The sequence below is a fragment of the Octopus bimaculoides genome, chromosome 4, assembly GCF_001194135.2.
Source record: "Octopus bimaculoides isolate UCB-OBI-ISO-001 chromosome 4, ASM119413v2, whole genome shotgun sequence".
NCBI classification, from domain to species: Eukaryota; Metazoa; Mollusca; class Cephalopoda; order Octopoda; family Octopodidae; genus Octopus; species Octopus bimaculoides.
The window spans coordinates 4,062,510-4,084,702 of NC_068984.1; the positions used below are offsets into that span (position 1 = coordinate 4,062,510).

The 22,193-nt window shown below is 35.9% G+C and overlaps 2 protein-coding genes across 11 annotated transcripts in view; one reads left to right on the forward strand and one right to left on the reverse strand.

Moving 5' to 3' along the window:
• Positions 1-5,181, reverse strand: part of LOC106881718 (forkhead box protein P2) — a 534,685-nt gene extending 529,504 nt beyond the window's left edge. For 8 of the 10 annotated variants that reach the window (XM_052966870.1, XM_052966867.1, XM_052966866.1 and 5 more), the window contains exon 1: positions 3,097-3,209. The gene's annotated coding sequence lies outside the window, so the exon portion shown is untranslated. Of the gene's footprint in view, positions 1-3,096; positions 3,210-4,685; positions 4,733-4,984 lie in introns of those variants that run through there. The other 2 variants (XM_052966861.1, XM_052966862.1) reach the window with 2 other exon arrangements.
• Positions 5,182-5,268: 87 nt separating this feature from the next.
• LOC106879784 (S-adenosylmethionine sensor upstream of mTORC1) overlaps positions 5,269-22,193 on the forward strand; it is a 212,872-nt gene continuing 195,947 nt past the window's right edge. Inside the window, exon 1 of the mRNA XM_014929486.2 lies at positions 5,269-5,540. Within this exon, the coding sequence (XP_014784972.1) occupies positions 5,417-5,540 (124 nt within the window). The 5' untranslated portion in view covers positions 5,269-5,416. The remainder of the gene's footprint in view (positions 5,541-22,193) is intronic.

Consider the following 22,193-nt stretch of genomic DNA (forward strand, 5'->3'; position numbering starts at 1 on the left):
TATATATATATATATATATATATATATATATATATAGTACATATTTATATTCATATATAAGGATGCATTATATACATATATATCCATACATGTTCATATATAAGGATATATATATGTGTGTGTGCTGATATTTATATAGATAGGACAAATTTGTATGCACTGAAGTTTGTCTAATACATACAGGTACTATTTAAACAGAATTATTGTAACAATAAACCTTTTGTCCCAAATGATGCTATATATTTGTTTGTTGTATATATATATATATATATATATATATATACATACATGTGTGTGTGTTAGGATGTATGAGGTCCTGTAGGCACATATGTGCTGCAGGCATGTGTGTGTGTACAGGTAGTTAAGCTGACACGTGTATGCATGTGCTTCTGCATGTGGTTACGTAGCTACATGTGTGTGTATATGGACATGTGTATGTATTGTTGTGCATAGGTGTGTATGTGAATATACATAAGTATATGTGATGTGGTTATAAGGTATGTATATGTGTACTAATTCAGACACATGTCGATGCGTTTAGATACGCAGGAGTGTCTGACAACTGCATAACGAGTTTACAGAAATACGATTTGTGTGTATGTGTGTTCTTTAGCCCTGAGACGAACCTGACAGAAGATCAATCGCCAAAGGTATTCCAACCACGATCATCCTGCAATAGTACACCTTGGACAACGCTATGTGTTTCTTGGAAGACGGAAGAGTTATACGAGGTAGATTTTGCTGCTATGTCTAGTAAGTCGATCCACCACATAGAGGCTCATTATGCGCGCGCGCGCGACAGCGTGTGTGCGTGTAATCCACGACTGTTGAATAATGAATCGGTTCATTTCCGATGTCCATAACACGTCTCTGCGTACCTGTGTGTATATCGGTCAGTATATTTATGTAAGTGTAGTTGTGTATGTCGGTCAGTGTGTTTGTATGTGTGTGCGCCAAGTTCCTGTGTATTTATATATGTGTGTATCTATGTATGTCGATCAGTGCGCTCGAATGTGTAGTTGTGCGTTTTGATCTGTGTGTGTGTACCTGAGAATGTCGATCCGTGCGTGTGTGATGCTATCCGTAGTAATTGAAAATGCGCAACATAATTCAGAGAATGGATCGCCTCATAATGTGTGTGTGTGTGTGTGCACGCGTGCGTGTGTGCATGCGTAAATGAAGGCGTCTGAAGTAAAGCTGTCACTGTCGACTTCACCAACAGATGACAAGTCAAACAAACTTCTTAGGAAGGTAAATGGCCTGCCCCACTTGAAATATCTAAGTAGATCTGGAGAAGACGAAATATCGTTCATCATTACATTCTTTTATCACTTTCACAAAGAAAGAAAATAAAACTGCACACAAATACACACATTTAGCTCTGTGTGTGTGTGTGTGCGCGCATATGTGTGTGTGGGTGTGTTTTTGTGTGCGTGTGTACGGTAGACATACAATTATACATGCACACTTGTTTGAAAATTTAAATATTTCAAATTTGAAATTATTGAAACTTCAGCAAATGTTGCGAAAATAGCTTTTTTTGATAATTAGCTAATTACTAGATATAATTATTAGCTCTAAGAACGACAAATATACGATTGTAATAGTGATTCCGTTTAGCCGCAGAAACCCCTACCCCTATATAACAGAAGGAAGATTAAAAGTTGTGATATTCGGTGCCATTCTCTACTGAATTGAAAATGCATATGAAATATATCGGTCTCTCGCCGGGGATTAAAACTGCGTCATTCATTCATTCATATTATACATGTATACATATATATATTTATTTATTTCTAAAATATAGAAATAGCTTAATAAGGCAATGTACTAACATTTCAAGCTATGGTACTTGAAAGTAATTGTTGCTTATTTTAACATTAAAAAAAAATTAGTAATAGAAAGATAATTGTGTAAAGTTTCTAAATATCGAATGCAAGTAGTCACACATTTTCTAAGTTCATTAAATTGGTGAGAAAATCGTATATTTTGTGAGAGCGAGCTAGTCACAGATATTTTTATGAATGAAAGAATTCTACATCGGGCTGGGGGGTTACTTAAGTTATTTTGAAAAGAGGTTCTAGTACACACTTAAGTTTAAAAGTGTTCTTAAGTCTATTCACTCAACAAGAACAATTTTGAACATAACTAAAAGAAAATAGTAAAAGAAAAAATAAGTTGAAATGTTTCTTGGTGTTAATAAGTTTGTCAAGTTACGGTTGCAATTTCATTCAATAGTGGACATTACATGTGGAGAGATGACAATATTAGACAAGTTTGGATGTGCACTATCCCAAGCACATGTTTATCTAAAAAGCATGTTTCTCGATTAAGTGTGTGTGTGTGTGTGTGTGTGTCCGAGCGTGCCAAGCACTGCATTGACAGCAAAAGGCGCACTGTCAGCTTTTTCAAAATGTAAATAAAGCAGCAAGAGTTGTCCTTAGATATGGCAATAGAGATAGGTTTCTGATATCTTTTATCCCTAACAGTCCCACTGAAACGACAGTGGGCTAGTTCCGTGTTTACGGGTAAAACAAGAGGAAAAAAAAGTAACCCGCGAAATAGTGGTGTTTATGAATTTATGATGGCTACCAAGTGCAACAATGCAAATTACAAACACTGAAAGTAATAATCAAGTACTTGTTATGGAATAGAGTGGCCCTCACTAAATACACTGATGTCCACTTGAACACACTGGTCCTTCGGCTAAACACAGAGCAGCAGCAGTAGTAATTCACTTGAGGATAAACACCGCTGGCCACCAATATATATATATATATATATATATATATATATATATATATATATATACACACACACACATCGTGAGGAAAAAAAGACAATGTCTCCTCATTTGCTATGCACAATTATTTAGAAGCATTCGTCAAGTAAACAACCTACCTCACTCTATAACAGCAGACAGAGCCACAAAAAAAATAAATAAAGCATAGCTAAAACACTGAATGCTTTTTTTTTCTGTTTGTGAATAAAAGAAGAAAAAAAACAAATAAAACCAAAGTGTCCAAGTGAAATGAAAAAAAAAAGTCTAAGGGTCGGGAGAAAAGCGACGAAATGAAGGAGTATTTTGTCACTCACCTCTAAAAGAGAAGCCAAGTACATTGGCCGGTCTTTCCTGCCTGGAAATCGGTAAAAATTTTCAGGCTTGAAAGACAACACTTAGGGACCGCATCACAATCGTAAATAAAAATATACCCATACGCTGTCGCACGCACGCACGCACAGCCACACATACAGACAACTGTATAAACACATCCACTAGCAGACATAGTGATACACATAAACAAACAGACACCTCCATAACAAACACATGCGCGCACTCACATATGCAGTCATAGTATTATATTATATATATATGTATATTATATATATACATTTATATATATATACATACACACACCTATAAATGTAATATTAATATATATATACGTAGATATAAATACACAAAGGTATTATTCACTGAAGTAAAAAAAAAAAGTCAGAGAGAAAAAAATAAGAAACACAGACAAGAAAACCAATTAAAGAGAAATATAGAAATGGCTATTTGCTTAGAAAAAAGCTCCCTGCTACTACTGTAGATGTGTTTTGCGAAGAAATGAAAAGAAAAGTGAACTTTTCTGTCAGTGTTTTACGATCAGAACGACTTTGCCTTCGCCGTGTTGTGGGGAAAAGAAAAAGTCGATTGTTTTTTTTTCAAAAAAGCCGGCAGTGTTGGCACTATTTGACTGAGGGCGCCATGCTACATTGTTATTAAAAGCAGTGATACGGCTCTCCCGCGTGACGTCACAAGCACCTGCTGAGTAAACAGAAAATAACAAACAATGGCAGACACAAGCCTGTCGCCGTCTCTTGTGTCTGTGTGTGCGTACCTCTCTCTATTACTCACTACGATGCAGGAGTGTATTTGTATGTGTGTAGATATGTGTATATCTGTATACACACGTGTATATATATATACACAAACATACGAGATACACACACACACAAATATATATATACACATACATACATCTATCATTTCATTTTCTATACAACTTAGTTGTATTCACTTGGCCGAATCTCAGCTAGTTTAGAGGGATTTCTTTCTTTCTAGTCCTGTTTCTCGGTCTATTTTGGCATGATGCACGCACTCGTGTGTGTGTGTGTGTGTGTTAAACACTCGAATGAAATCATTATTATTATTATTATTATTCTTTTACATAGATCCCCACACAAATTGTTGACTGTCCTTTTGACGTCCCTCTCATCCCCCTGTGGCTAACAAAAGAAATTATTTGCATTATTATTATGTACATATATAAAATGCCTGTAAGCATATATATTTCTTTCTATTTTGTGTCAAAGATAATAAAGATTGAAAACAAAGAAACCACATTGAAATAAGATTTTTACTGTTTTTGCTGTCTAATTATTTTACAAAACTTCTTTACAAAAATTTGTTTTCTAATTCCCGCAAACAATTCATGCTTCACCGCAGAAGAAATAAAAGCATAGAGATAAGAGACCCCCCCACACACATACACAGATTGAAACAATTGAATATTAAATGGTGAATATTAAGTTAATTCACCACAATATAAGGTAACGGGGGAATTAAACCTTAAATATCTCCCCAGCATACTCTGGTTAAATATTCCGCTACAAATTAAAACTTATTATTTACTTACATTATTTCCACTTAATCTGTGACTTGGAGAAAAATTCCAATATTTGAACTTTCAGTTTACTTTCTGTGTAATAAGTTCGACAACTTTTCTTGTCAAATAAACCAGAACAAAAGTTTTAATTATTTCGATTTTTTTTCCTGGAATTCGAAAGTTTTAATATTTAATGTTAAAGAAACAAGAAAACTATAAAAAAAACTTGAAATATTTTCCTCCCAAATCCGTTTGGAAGTTAGCATTATTCAGAAGTATTTATTTATATTCCTTGAATGTTTTTGTTTCAATAAAAAACAAATACTTACCGAAATAGTCTCTCAAAACATGTTTTTGTTGCTGTAAAACGAAATATTTAAGTCTCTCCCAATAAAACTGCCTTTTACATTTATTGCTCCGTGTACATAATTCGTTGAACTGTCTTAATGACAGAAACTCGATTAAAATTTGTTATTTCGATAATTTTCTTTAGTTTTCAGTGATAAAATGTAGCCAACTCAGATTGTAAATTTATGAAATAAAGAAAGCAGACGACATTTCACTTGTACATGCTGCCGACAGAGGGCGGTGTGTGAGGAGCGGAAGTGTCGGCATTGACCTACTTCCGGTCTATTCCCAGCTGATTTTACCAAACATTGGATCTTTTATGTCATGTTTATTGAAGCCGGAGATAAAGGTGGTAGCGGTGGAGATATTTGTTTACCAATAATATCAACAACAACAATAACAACAGCAACAGTATGTCGTCGTCGTCTCCAAGTGGTGAAAGCTCAATGTCGACTGACGACAAGAAACAACAACATCTGAGACTGGCTGGCGTTGTTAAAAGTGTCCACGCCGACCTTAGAAAGAAATACAGAGAAAGTAAGTGCTACCAGTGGCTTTCATTATGATTTCTTCTTTATTTTGTTTGTTGTCTTAACAACAGAAGGGTCAAGTTGAAGGGAGAATATTCCTGTCAGCATCAAATACGTTTGTTGATACCTTAAAGCATCGAAATTGAAAACACGATTTTCTAGGTACTGTGGAGACATAAACTAATTATATATATATATATATGGTGTGTATATATATATATATTTATATATATATATACACACACGTGTATATAGATGTGTATATATATATACACACACGTATATATATATATATATATGTTTGGTCTGAGGAGGACCTGTGGATATTTTTTGAAGCCCTCCTCCACAAAAAGGTAACACAGTTGTGTGACATTAATTAATATTTAGGTCGGTGCCCCCCCACCACCACCCCTACATATACAGACGTATTGAGATTAAGATTTGTCAGCTTCTTCGTAAACTACAATGTTTTGTATTAACTAAAGGATAGCTACAGTCCTTTCTTTATGTTATATATATATATATTGTGTGTGTATAGTGTATACACACATAAACGCAGGTATCTTGACAAACAACTAAAATCAATTGTTATCAAAAATATATCAGTGACAACTACAATCTCTCTCTTTCTATCATGTAGGTCGAAGATTAATTATCAATATGCATTCAATAAATATATGAACATAATCATATTAGCTGTTGTGGCTGGCATTTTGCGTTTAGCAAACTTCAACTATAATTAAGGGTTTCTTATCTGTTATGACACTAATTTTTTAACGATGTGGATGTATGTATGTATGATAAAATAATATATTGGAAACAACAAAAGCTGGCATTCTTTCGGATTGACACATACTTCAGTTATAAAGGGTTGAAATAAAAATAAAAAAACACAATTAAAAGTTTGCAAACTTCAATGTACTTCCGTCGAATGTCTTCTAAGTGTTTCTTGTGAATGGTGTTTAATTATTAAAATTTAAAAAGCGATCATCGATGTGATCATATTAAACGATTCATTGAATTAATGTAACCACTCAGCGGACATGGATCGAGAAAATGTCACTTTGACATTAAATAAATCAGTGTTGTAAATAAAAAAATCTGATCTTTTTTGAATTGACAGTTTATATCTTTCAATAAGATAAATGTCAAAAGAAATATATGTAATTTATAATCTTTTTCAAGTTTGATGTAATAGTTTAGCTGTAGTAATCGACGTTGTCTGAAAACATCAGCTGGTAACAGTGTTAATGAATGAAAGTAGTTTTGGGGTCAAACCTCGACTGTTGTTCCTCAAACTGTGAGCAACACGTGCTTCAGTTCGACAAACTGTTTACATTTTTCACCGAAATCGTTCTGTCACGTTGACGCTAACATCAAAGTCTTTCAATGATTTATTAAAACCAATACTTACTTTCAAACATAAAACAACAAATCGATAATTAATTATCAGCAATTTTATTCTGTTTCAACAAGTCTGATAGTTTGTTTTTTGTTGTTTTTTTTTCTAATGTTTTCACTGCGTTTATAAAACTGGATTAAATATTATTTGCTTTTGGATTTCTTTTTAAATAAACGTTTTCTTCACTTGAAAATGTTTCTTTTTTTTTACACACACACACACACACACACACACACACACTCTCTCTCTCTCTCTCTCTATCTCTCCCTCTCACGTCTGTCTCCTCTTTTCACTCCCTTTCCACTGTCCCTCTCTTTTTCTTCCACATTTCCCCCCTCTTCTTCTCTCTCTCCATTATGTTAGAACTAAAATTTCTACTCTATCTTCATCTACGAAAAGACCTGAAAGGAAATAATAATAATAATCTTAAGTTTAAATTTCTTTCTGATTTTGAACTAAATGAAATTATCCCAAACTTTCAATATCAAACCCTAAACTACTAATCTTCCCTCACACTCCGGGTTTTTTTTAATATATTTTTTGGATGGATTTCTTCTGGATTTTTTTTTTTAAGTATCTCTATTTTCTGTTTCTGTAAAACGAAAGCATGTTCTATTGTAAGACAAGGGAACATAATCAAAGGAAATTGATCGCATTGTTATTACCTGTAATTTCATTGTCAATGTTAGATTTTAAAATGTAGAATGTCAACTTCAGATACATAAGGTACACAAAAAAATATCGAAATGAACTTAAAAGGGTACATTTTCAGATTAAAACCCGCACAATTTTCACTAGGGTTTTAGGGTCAGGGTTACGGTTAGTGTTTTAGGGTTAGGGAATTCCGTCCCTAACCCTAAAACTCTAACCTTAACCCTAACCCTAAAACCGGAACCCTGACCCTAAAACCCTAACCCTAACACCCTAGTGAAAATCGTGCGGATGTTAATCTGAAAATTTACCCTTAAAACACTCAAATTTGTGGGGGAAATTCCTTCGATAGAACGAGGTGTTTCGGAGCGTTTCATGCCTTTCCAACAGGTATTACATACTAAAGTGAACTAGTTCTCTGCAGATCATTGAATTTGAGAGCCAAGAATTTACTAATTTACTACATGTTGTTAGGTAATGATAATTTATTACATGTTATTAGGTACTAGTAATTGCGAAAAATATCCAAAGTTTTTTTGTTTTTTTTTAGAGAAAGCCGGTCCTTCACTATTATTAACGTATGTGGAAGGAAAGTATTCCAATAGAGATTGAAAAAAAAATGAATGAATTCAGTTTGTTAGGATTGGCATCAACTTGGCAGGGTCTTGTTAAGTTTTTTCTGCAATAATAATTATTTCTACCGTAAAACTTCAAATGTTTTACGTTTAATGCTGTGCAGTCACTTCATTCAACCATAACAATTAACCCTTTCGTTACCAACCCGGCTGAAACCGGTTCTGGCTCTGTAGTACAAATGTCTTGTTTTCATAAGTTTTGAATTAAAATCTTCCACCATACATACCTTAGTCACAATTAATGTTGCTAACACTAGCTTAATGATAACGAAGTTATTTTACTAAATTCTTGGTTATATTTTAACTGAGAGAAAGAGAGAGCATCTCAGAATAAATACAGTATTAGTCGTCCAATTTAATTCTTTATTGCCCACAGGGGGCTAGACATAGAAGGGACAAACAAGGACAGACAGAGGGACTAAGTCGATTACATCGACCCCAGTGTGTAAGTGGTACTTATTTAATCGACCTCGAAGAGATGAAAGGCAAAGTCGACCTCGCCGGAAATTGAACTCAGAACGTAGCGACAAACGAAATACCGCTAAGCATTTCGCCCGGCGTGCTAACGATTCTGCCAGCTTCCAATTTATTGGACTCAAAATGATGAAAAATTCAGAATGTGATTGAATATTAAAAGATATTTTATTTGGCATTCCAGTGTATGTATCACCCTCCACAACCGTCAAAGAGGAACAGTGATTTTCGCCCACAGGGCTTTTTGACAGAATTATGTCATGGAAGCTGTCGTTGACTAAGTTTTGGACTAATTTATCAAAGTGCAACTTGTCTTTTGATAAAACTATGGATGAAATTGCAAAAAAGAGATTGTAAAATCGATCAGATTGTTTTACATTTATATATATATTTATATATATATATATATATATTAGCCCATATAAGGGCAATGAGCTGGCAGATCTTTCTTCTGTCTCTTTTTTTTTTTTTTTGTGCTAAGCTCAAATCCAGCTAAGGTCAACTTTGCTTTTCATCATTTTGGAGTTCCAGTTGGTGTATAATTATTATGAGAATGATACGAATGGCAACCAACAAGGGACAAAAAAAAAAAAGAAAAAAGAATCGTATTGCAACATCTGTCAACAACAAGTATTTATTATTTCATGGACTTAATTGCATTCCTTTATGTAGGGGCTTGATTTACTGCTAGATATAGCAGCCAAATTGTTTGCAGTTTTACTTGTAGTCTTCTTGAAAAAAACAGAAAGGAGTCATGAGATTATTAGTCCTCAGTATACTATACCTGAATAAAAGACAGGATGATCGTGGCCGGAAGGCCTTTAACCATAGGCCTGGCTAGTTAGAAATAAACCTGACTTAAGCATAACAACAACATCATCATCATTGTTTAACATCCGTTTTTCCATGCTGGCATGGGTTGGACGGTTCGATTGAGGCCTGGAGAGCCAGCGGCTACACCAGGCTCCAATCTGATCTGGTAAGGTTTCTACAGCTGGATGCCCTTCCTAACGCCAACCACTCTGAGAGTGTAGTGGGTACTTTTTACATGCTACCGGTGTGGGAGCCAGTCTAGGTGTACTGGCATTGACCACATTCAGATGGTGCTTTCCACATGCCACCAGCACAGGAGCCAGGTAGGTAGACCTGGCATCGACCCTGTTTGGATGGTGCTTTTTACATGCTACCAGCCCAGGAGCCGGTGGGGGTGGCTGGCATCGACCACATTCATATGGTGCTTTTTACATGCTAGCGGCCCAAGAGCCAGTCAAGGTGGGGGTGGCTGACATCGCCCATGTTCGGATGGTGCTTTTTACGTGCTACCAGCCCAGGAGCCAGTTGGGACGGGGGTGGCTGGCATCGACCACGTTCAGATGGTGCCTTTTACGTGCCACCTTTTCCCCCCATTTAATTGTGTTTCAAGTATGAATCTAATGCATGTCTAATGCTGCTTTTCAATATATTTGTTCGTTTGTAAGATGGCAAGCTGCCAGAACAGCTAGCAAACTGGACAAAATGCTTTGCAGCATTTCATCCATTTTGGGATTCTGAGTTCAAATGCCACTGGGGTCAACTTTGCCCTTTATTCTTTTGGAGTCAATAAAATAGATAGCAGCCAGGCACTGGGGGTCAATGTAATCGACTTATCCTCTCCCCAAAATTGCTAGCTTTGTGCCAAAATTTGAGACCATTCTTCTAGTTCTTCTGTCTGGTTCACCCCCCCCCCCCCGAATATTTTTGAGTGGATGTTCATTCCAGTTCTCTTTTCTCAAATTCTTTCGTTTGATTGATATTCCTCTTCCTTATTTTTTTCCTCTTCACTTCTCTAATCTGAATTGCTTATAATCCGACCCATGCCAGCATGGAAAGCAAACGTAGACTAATGCAGATGATATCAATTTTTTTTAGTGAAGCCTCAATAATGTTTCTAGCAAATATGTTCTGTTCAGTTTTTTTGTAAACAGCAAAGTTTTAATATAATGGCATCCATAGAAAACTATTTGAAAGATATCTACTGATCGAAAGCTTTACACCTTCATTTATTAGTGCTAATTAACATAATTAGTGAAGGCACGTGGCCTAGTGGCTGGGCATCACACTCATGATCACTAATCATGGGTTCAATTCCCAGACCAGGTGGTGTGTTGTGTTCTTGAGCAAAACACCTTCATTCCATGTTGTTTCAGTCCACTCAACTGTAACTGGGTCCACCCTGTGACGAAATAGTCCTCTGATCAGGGGAGGAGGGATGTTAGTCTGCTCACCTAGCCAGTAGGGTGACATCGTCCCAAAGCTAAAACAATGCAAAGCACATTGTGACTAGCAATGTATAACAACATCCGACAGTCTGGTTGATACCACGAATTAACACAGTTAATTCTTAATATAATACTTTCAATTTGAAATAAAACCATTTCCATAGGTCAAGGTTTAGAATCATATCCTGTTGGTTTATTAATTATATTCTACTAAAGTCACAGCTGTCCATGTTGATATGGAGTTAGGATCCTGGCATTAAAAAGCAGCAACCAATGTAGACAAACAGGAGAGATATTATTGCTGAGAAGCTTGTTTAAGGACAATGACATTTTAGTGAAACAGTCCCATGCACTGTCCTTAGTATGGGTCTACGGCTGAGGAAGACCAGGAAAAAAAAAATAGTGGAAGAGAAATTTGTAGGCATACAAATATTCTTTACAATTCTAGGCACGAGGCCCAAAATGTTTTGGGGAAGGGGCCAGTTGATTAGATCAACCCCAGACCCCGAAAGGATGAAAGGCAAAGTCGACCTTGGTGGAATTTGAACTCAGAACGTAAAACGTTTCTGCCAGCTTGCCATCCTTGTAGGCATACAAATATTGAATGACCGAGTGACTGTCAAAATCCTGTTTGAGAAGCTGGATAGAAATCTTTGTTGAAACATTGATGCTGATGAAAATATTACGTTTTGTAGCATTCTACATTTATGCTTCATTGGCTCAGTCCACTCTGCTGTAAATAAGTACTACCCATAAGAAGAAAAACTAAGCATTGGGAAATCTGAATAGCTTACAAGTTTTCTGTTAATCTTCATTCATGAGTTTAACCCTTCTTATGGAGTTATTGAAATAAAACCAAAATAAGTCTCAGATAAATAATCCAAAGTTGTCTCCATTCACCATATTTATTAGGTTCTAATTTGAGCAGCTTATGACAAATGGTGCACCAGAGTTCATCTAACATTGAACTCATTCTAATTTGGCCAATACCACCAGGTGGATATATCCTATTAACCCTAACACAGAGCACTTACTCAGCCTTATCAAACCTGGAATAACAGATTCCCGTTCATAAATTTATGATTTCCCTGGTTTGCAAAGGACAGAAAAGAGATCACGCAAAAGTACTTACTACAATAATTTATGCAAATATTAAAAATATTGTGAACCAACTAAATAATGCGAAAGCACAAAAAATGTGAGTGTAAACTTATTTCTTGATTTGCATCCCTTCATCTGTTTACTTCTTATCTTTCTGCCAAGAACGTTCTAGATTGTTATCCTGAATATAAACTTTATTCTCTTTATAGCGAAATGTTCTTACACACACACAAACAGGTATCATTTTCAGACATTAGATAATTCATTATATCATCAGTTATCTTTTACAGTTTTTAAAATTTAACATTCTTTTGTGTCATTTTCTGATAATATTTTACTTTCTTTGTTCTTATTAAATGATTCATCAAACATGGAACTTTTTTCTTTTTTACGAAACATGTTTGTTCTGTCAGCAGAGCAACTATTCTGTGCACCTGTTCAGGTGGATAAAAAACAAAAATCCCATATTTTTTTTTTTTTTGATTTCCCTTAGTGACAGAGTCTTCATTTGTTGTAGTTGTTTTATTGTCGCAGTGAGAATTGAAATTGAAACAGAGAGGAAAATAAATGAAAGAAGTCTCTCCTTTAAAGATGGTATTTCTTTGTTTTTATTTCAACAATATTTAATTAGCAGCAGAAAATGGTACATTCTGCCACAAAGATTATGGTTTAAGTCAATAATATTTTTGAAATCTTTCCTAATTCTTTTGTTCTTGTGGAATTTATTCTGCTGTTGCTTTTAAACTCTGCTTATCTCTTTTGTGGATGTAAATATGATTGTTTAAAATCTATTTCTAGTTTTGTGCAACCATGTTTGTAGTGTATATTCATTTGTACAAACACACACACACATCTCAGCCTAGTTAACCCTGTCATTCTAACTCATCTTGTCATCACCCTATTTGTCACTTTGCTCAACAACGGAACAGCAGTGAGACGTTTTCCAGTCCATCTTGGAGACGACTTACTCCAGATAACATTTTCCAGATTCTGTGACAAACTGTCCAACCCATACCAGCTTGGTAAGCATACAGAAAATGAGGATGATAGTTGTAACTGAAAATGTCACTTGGTAACACTACAGTTAACTACAAAAAAAAAAAAAGTATAGGGGTCGCATAATGATTTAATTGAGGAATCTCATTTGGGTTTTAAAATACACACCCACACCCACACACTGAGTCTTTCAGGGTTTCATTGTATATGCACAGCGTTTCTGTCTTTAGACTGAGGTAACTGAAATGATTCAAGAAGACCCACTATGGGGTCTTACTCATATACCAAGGATAGTACTGCTGATATCTATACAGATATCTTAGAGTGCAGCCAGAAAAAGCCACCTGATTAATTGACATAAAGTCGTTCACACACGCACACACATGTTCTAGTCTTCTAGTCTTTCGACCACAAGTGCACTGTTTCTTTTTATATTTGTACTATTACCCCCACACACACACATGGACATACAGCAGACAGTGGCTATGGTGGTTGGTATATTTTTTAAAAATTTGGTAGTAATATATATAATCTAAGAAGGATATGAGAGTGACAAGTAATGTTTCATAGTGGTGTGTCTTTAGGTTTTTGTGAATGAGTGTGTGAACCATCATCATTGTCATCAACATCTATTTTCCATGCTGGCAATTGTGTGTGTGTGTACTTGAAATGTGTCTCACCTCTGGACACCGAATATTTTATTGCACATTTTTGCATATATCACTAAGAACACATCCTGTGAGTGTTGCAATGGTTTGGCTGACATGCTTCTTCTGTGTGTCTACTTTGCTACATTGTGGATCCCAGGCTGACTTTGTTTATTCTGGTCTTCTTGCAGAATGGCCCATTTTTCACTGTTTTCAAAACAGGAAATTGCATGTGTCTAATGTGGAAATATCAAGTTTTATACAACTTATCACAGACTAACGATGTAATTAAATTCAAATTGTTTTTCTCAATATTTACAATGGAATTAAAGAATTTCACTTTCATTCTTTGGGGATTACTTCTCATTGTTATTGACAAGTTCTCCATTTGCATATAAAGGCATGTGGCTTGGTATTCAGTTCACAGTCTGAAGAACATAGTTTTGGTTCCCTGGAGCAAGTGCCACATTGTGTCCTTGAGCAAGGCACTTCATTTCACATCCTTCCAGTTTACTCAGCTATAATGAGCACCAGCCATGTGTCCTCGGATTACCCTCTCACCCTCCTACTATCACATGATCAATGTTCCACTGGGGTCATGGGTGAGGGTTGACAGGGTGACTGTCTACCCAAAACTACATTGGCTCCTCCGAAAGCATGCAGCATTTGACTAAGTCATACACACACATGTGTGACTGCTGGCTGCACCTTTCTTCCCATTTGCAACCCCACTTCTAGTTTCAACTAACAATAATTTCCCATCTCTCTCTACTTAACACCTAATTGTAACAGTTACAGAGTAAATTCTACACTTTTTTAACGACTTTGATTCGTTAATCTGAAAGCTTCTGTGATTCGTTTGGATTTACTTATGTCTATACTCAGCTGTTGTTGTGCTACGACCATCAGGCAATTAGTTGAGAAATATATCTACATGGTGCCAGAATGACCTTGCATGACCAATGTGTGGTCAGTAATGATCTATCATGTTTCAAACTTGTCTGTAAATTCTGTTGATAAGTTTGAAACTTAAAGTGAGCTGATTCTATGGAGGACATTTTTGAGAATGGCAAGTGAGAGATTTCTAGCTTATTTTCCCAGACCATAACGTTTGCGATCATCTTACTATTATATGCCCACAGGCATATGGAATAGTGGTTAAGAGCGTGGGCTACTAACCCCAAGATTCTGAGTTCGATTCCAGGCAGTGACCTGAACAATAATAGTAATAATGAAAGCATTGAAAAATACCGTAGGAATAAGAACCCAGGTTTGAAATTTCCCCAAGACACCTGATGAAGGCTGGAGGGTATATCAGCTGAAACGTTGTGTTAACAATAAACAAGATGAGCACAAATATCCGTCAAATGTAAATAATGTACATAATTCCTCATCTCTTAAATATAGAACTGTATTATAAACCACTCTTTATATTTGTGAGTTGTCAGTAAATGCTGTCTCAGCTCTAGATTAAAGTTCAATGTCAGAGATGATTGATCCAGCTAATATATTTATTAGTTTGAAAGAAAACTTTGAAATGCACATTTCTGGAGATCCCATAGCATCAACAAGTAACTGTAGAACTGTCCCTTATAAAACCATTTGACTTGTATTTGTCCAGTCTACAAATTGGATGTGTATTTGTTCCATTGTTGAAGAACTTCTAAGCAGGTATTCAACCTATCAGAAATAGCAGCCAAAGTTGAGAGACTGTTGAATGCAGAGTATACATAGGATGAAGAGAAGTTATCTTGTGCTGATCCTTCTTCCCCTCATAATGGTATCTTTACTACCATACTACTAGTATCCCTGTGGCCTCCCCAACTCATACATCTCCCCCCTCAATCCTTACAGATGTTTCCTCTCACTTTCCCTACCTCCCCTCACCTCATGCCTATTCCCCCCACCCACTTCTGCTCCTGCTGCCTGAAGTTCCCCCTGGACACTTCATTACGAATACCTGCCTCCTTGGAGATGTCTCTAACTCATTCTCATTCCTAGATGTGAGTAGCCCTGTAGCTCCTCTACAAGACCCTGCTCTGTCCCAACCTTTTCCCACATACCTTAACCCCCCCCCCACTAACATACAGAGGCAGCATCTTCCCTCCCTAGGTTTGTTAACTTGTTAGCTACATGGTAACCTCAATAGTGCTGGTGCCACATAAAAAGCACCCAGCATATGTTGTAAAGTGGTTGGCATTAGGAAGGGCATCCAGCTGTCGAAACCATGCCAAAGCAGACACTGCAACATGATACAGTTCTTGACTCATTGGTTCCTTGTCAAACCATCCAACCCGTGCTAGCATGGAACACAGATGTCAAAATCATAATGATGATGAATTTCAATTAATAAATATAAATTTTGTTAGCGAAAGCAAAGGCATGGCTGTGTGGTTAAGAAGTTTGCTTCCCAGCCACATGGTTCTAGTCTCAATCCCACTGCATAACACCTTGGGCAAGTATCTTCTACAATAGCGCTGGTTTGATCAAAACCTTGTAAGTAGATTTGGTTGATGGTAACTGAAAGAATCCCACCATGTATCTATATATCTATATATATATATATCTATACACACACTCTCACACACACACACATACACACACATGTATGTATATGAGTGCATGTTAATGTCTCCTTGCCTTGACATGATAGTCATAAATGAGTGTCATCATGCAAGAGGTAGCCTTCATTTCCAATCTGCCATGAAAATGTCTGAACACAGGTGAAGGTTGATTATAGTAAAAGCATCCCCTTTAGGAAATCTACCTCAACAAATTCCATCTCACCCATGAAGGTCTGGAAAAGCAGAGTTAAACTGATGGCAAATGATGATGGTGTGTTTTTGGCTACATACATTTCATTTTTAGTCTTGTAATAAGATATGAATATATATATATATAAAGAAGAACACAAATGGGGTTTAAAATTTACAACAGATGTTTCAGAATTTTATTGATGTATTCATAGATTACATCATCAGGGTATTATCTCACCTGTTTATACCTATTTAAAATTTTACCTGAAGATGGTGGATTTTATGCTAAGATGTAATCTGTGAATACATCAATAGAATTCTACCGAAAGAACTGTCATAAATTTTAAACCTCATTTGTGTTTTGTTTTTTTTTACCTACACTGCACCTAAAACCAACCCTGAATCAGATCTACAGTTTAAATTGGATTTGGTACTTACATATCTACAGTGCCCTACCAACACACGATACCTTTGTGGTTGTTTTGCCTTAGTGTGAACCCTATGTTATTGTAACTAGCCATTCTGGTATTCTATGTGTTGATGTGCCTATATTCCAGTGAATCCTATAACTAATGTATACACACACACACACATACAAATCATCATCCACTTTCCATGCTAGCATGGGTTGGACGGTTTGACTGAGAACTGGCCGGCTGGGAGGCTGCACCAAGCTCCAATCTGATTTGGTAAGGTTTCTACAATTGGATGCCTTTCCTAATGCCAACCACTCCCAGAGTGTAGTGGGTGGATTTTGTGTGCCACCGGCATGGGTGCCAGTCAGGTGGCACTTGCATCGACCACACTGAAATGGTGCTTTTTACGTGTCATATATAATAAACTATGTCTGATACCTAAGAACATTTATGCATATTTTATCATACATGATTAACTTGCGTCCAGTTATAAACATTATGTACATATCCATATACAGATATGTACACACACACACATTACAGATTTCCTTATGGAGCTAATCCATCAGTACTTATGCATGCATTGTATTAGCTATCTCCTATATATAAACATATACACACACTATGTGTGTGTGAGCATAAAATTGAATGCATCAACATGTATATTATACATTCATTACATGTTCATAGTAATATATTCCACATACATTAAAAGTATTACAGTACAATTAAGCTCACATTTCGATTGAGACGTTGTGGATAACGACAAACGACGATTGAAGATATTACATCTGCGTATAGTAACTGCTGCACTCTGTTCTTAGTTCATGCAGATTGCACACACGCACACTCAGTCGGCAATGAGAGGGTTTTTAACCATAATGGCTACTTATTTGACTCCTCAATTATATCTATTTATAAACTAAAAATTATTCTAAATGTCAGCTCGTATGAATTTCTTCAAAAAGTTCTACCAAAGATCTTTCTGTAATATATTTTCACAAAACAATTATATGAAATACCAAAGTTGACTTGATCAGTCATTGATTTCATCATTATTCAGTTATATGTTCCTCAACTTTTTCTGGGATAAGAAAATAATAAAAAAAAAGAGAAAAATGATAATTGAAGCCATAAAATATTGTGTTCCTCAGCTGATATTTATTTCCTATTTTATAAATTTTTCTCTCACCTTTGAAAGCATATTTCACTTAGAACAGGAGATAAAGAATAATTTGTTCTTAAAAGTTGATTGGAATATTTAAATCTAAAATTTGGAACTTTTTCTGGGATTTTCCAATTTATAGACATTTTATATTTTTGTGCAGAATATGGCAGTTTTGTTTTGTCTGATGGAAAAACATAAAATAGGTTTGAATTCTTTGTCATTTTCATTCTCCCAGAATGTATAAAGTGTCTTGTAAAATATGATTGTGTATCTTGCTTCCTAGAAATCTACAATATTCAAACAAGTTGCTCTAACAACAGATTTGAAGTTCAAGTTCTTCTATCAACAAGAAAATAAGAAATCAAAACTGAAAGTCCTGCAGTAACCAACGTCCATTCACTCCAAACCTTTTTATGGCAGAAAAAGTGAGGTTCAAGTCACAATGAAAATCTTAGAAAGAAGGAATGTTCTGCTGTATAATCTACTTCAGATTATCTCAGAAATTTAATTTTATCAAACTTTTAGCAATTGCAAGAATTATAACTGCATTCTTCAGAAAAGATTGTATAACAACAGTCCACTAAATACTAACATGGGTTGTAAGCTGCTTCACTAATCTAACATCCAAGAAAGCAAAATAACTAAACATACACTTACAACCAGCTAAGTAGTCTCAATGCAGTGGTTGAACATGCTAGAAATAGCTAGTAAATCTCCACTTAATCTCACTACTACCAGCTCAAGCAAGCACTATCTAAATAATATAGTTCTGTGCATTATGCCCGAAAATAGGATGGGATGGTCATTGACAAGTATCAAGATTTCTTAGAATCATTAGAAGAAGAAAGCCATAAAAACCAATAACTCTGGTCATGTTCCTCTTCACTCTTGCAAAGCTGATGATCATTTTGGATTCAGGCATGGCCATATGGTTCTGAGTTCAAATGCCCATTTGATGTTCTGGCTCATTCCTATATCTTTTGGTTTCCAAATTAATTTTGCTGTTTTTTTTTTTTGTTTTGTTTTTTTTGTTTGGTGGTGATGGAAGGAAAAACAAGTTGTTCAGTTGGTGCAAGTAGGTTTTAAATGTGTTCTCTGTAACAAGTTGAGTTGTTGTTGGAGGTGTCGTCTGAGCAGTAGATAAGTATTTTAATTCCAGAGGGCAAACCTCTATACTACAGCAATTGCATTATGAATCAGGTTGATGTTCCTTATTCATCTTTATGTTGAATATAAAGTGTGGGGTCTATGTTCTGATGAGGTAATTTTTATTTCACCACAGTGTCTTTACGTTGGTGTTGTAAGATGTGTTATACCAATGTATTAATTCACTTATATGATTGATGTATACTTTAGAGTAGCAGCCATATGCCAATGTTTCAATACACATCTCAGTGGCACAGTTGTTGTACCATTGGCTTTTCCTGATCATAACAGGCTTATTCTTTTCTTGATTCTGTCTGATGACAATAACAGGGTGGTTCAGTTTGATGCGGGTGTATAATGATAACAAGACGGGTTTTGGTGTGTTGAACTACTGCTGTACACCTGCAACCTTGAAATTTAGTAACAGCAAATCCATTCTTTACTAATTTTATTAAGACTTTCTTTAGTTATTTTTATGCCATGAACCCTTAGTTTCAAACATCTATAATTCCTCATTTCAGCCAAATCTCTTGAATCTGGAGTAGTTTTTGAGAATCCTGCCCTGCCAGTCATTGCAATAAAACCTAACTGTACCACCTGATTAAGTAATCAACATAACCTGATTCTTGCCCCCTCAACAATTTACCTTGCCTTCATCTCCCTAATTGTCTCATCGTCTTACTAACCATACCAAGTAGTTGGCCAATCTGTTAGTTTCACTTGGGGTCTGTTTCCATTTCTCCACTCATATTTCTCCTTCAAAAACCTCTTCTATACCTTTTTCATTTCCCTGTCACTCAGGGCTTATGTATAATATCATTTCAGATATGGTTTTTCTGCAATAGTATCGTTTATCATATAAATCCGTTGCTGTACAATTAGGAATATTTCATGCCTCATAACACAGAAACTTAGCAAATTTCACTACCCCAGCTTCTTTTCAGGCTAGGTAAACATTACACTTCTGGACAGTGCACCTTGCTATGTACTTTCTTCCACTCCTTCCTGGTCTTTTGTTTAGCTCTGAATATCACAACAACATGGTAGCTGCATAGTTTACAGTGTGGAAATAGATAGAATGCAACATTAATATTTGGCTGAGAGATGTGATCGAGTAAACTTTTGGTTGGTCAGAATGACAGAAAAAGAAAGTGAAAAAGGAAAGATTGTTCAAGCCACATAGCATGTCATGCAATTCACCTTGGCCAAATAATAGCTGTATTGGAATGTGAAGAGTACCATTATAATATTAGGGGAGAGAGGAAGCTATAAGGGTGGAGATTCAGAGAGAAACACCAACATTATAGAGAAATGGTCAGTCTGGTTTAGAATAGAGAGATATAAATATTCTGGTTATGCAAGTAAACATGTATGTGGCTTTAATGTGACATACATACATGGAGAGGTCTTGTTGCTACTAAAATACAGGAATAGAGCTGGCATCAGCATGTACACAGATAAAAGAGATAGAGAGCTTCATTGATAGAGAGATTAATGTATTGAGATATACTAGAATAAGCTGCTACCATTCAGAACGAAGGAAATAGCAAAAGAAATTAATGCAGGAGACAATAGCACTTACCTTGGCTAATAAAATATGTTTAGTCAACATATATATATACTTTTGATACTTTATATGTTTAAAGAATACGTAATATTTTAATTGGTTCATATCTAGCTCTGTGTGTGTGTATATGTAATTGTGTGGTGTGTGTGTGTTGATCATTTAATGTGGTTGGAGCTTGTGGAATAGGAAGACCCTGGAAAATATGAGATGAAGTAGTGAAGGTTGATCCCAGGACCCTGCGTCTCATGAAAATGCTAACCAATGAACAACAAGCACTAAACCACATAGACGCCGATGGACACACACACACACACATATATATATATATATATATATATATATATATAAAGAGAGAGAGAGAGAGATGTAGATAAACACAATTAGGTTTGGTATACATAAACATATATATATATGTATGTATGTATGTGTAGATAGATAGTTATAGATATATATAACTACATATATTCAGGAGGTAGGTACATACATACATATGTATATATTTATACAAATATGTTTACATAGAGTATAAAAAATACAGAATATCAAGTCCTGGAATAAGAATTTGGAATTTAAGTTTAAATCATTTGAGCACTACTACATGTTTTTCATACTGTGCATATCTAGCACTAGTCTTTTGATGTATGTGTGTATATATATATATATATATATATATATATATATACATCATCATCATCTTTTAACGTCCATTTTCCATTCTGGCATAGATGGGATGGTTTGACCGAAGTCGGAGAGCTGCACCGGGTTCTAGTCTGAGTTAACTTGGTTTCTATGTTTCTGAAACAAAGATTATACAGAGTTAGCAAAAAATGCCGCAATGACCCAAAAGAGGTATGTCCTCAAATACCCTATGCACACACCCCAAAATATTCATGAATATATAGAAATGAGTTTTCACTCATAAGGTTTTAGTTGGCCTGGGACTGTAATAGAAGACATGTGTTTAAGGTGCCACACGCTGGGCTGAACCCAAGTCCACATGGTTAGAAAGCAAACTTCTTAACCATGTAGCCACACAATCATGTGTGTGTGTGTGAAACCAAAGTGGGATATTAAATTTATAACATTAATTAACATAAAACAGTAAACCTAATAAAAGTAAGTGCCACACCCTAACAGTTGAGGGAACCCGTGGAAGAGGTAGGCCCAGGAAGACCTGGGCTGAGGTGGTGAGGCAAGACCTTCGTACATTGGGCCTCACCGAGGCGATGACTACGGACCGAGACCTTTGGAAATGGGCTGTGCGTGAGAAGACCCGGCAAGCGAAGTAAGATCGTTGCCAGTGCCCCTGGACTGGTTCTTGTGCGGGTGGCACATGAGATGCACCATTTTGAGCGTGGCCGTTGCCAGTACCGCCTGACTGGCTCCTGTAGGATTTTCGAGCGAGATCGTTGCCAGTGCCCCTGGACTGGCTTGTGCGGGTGG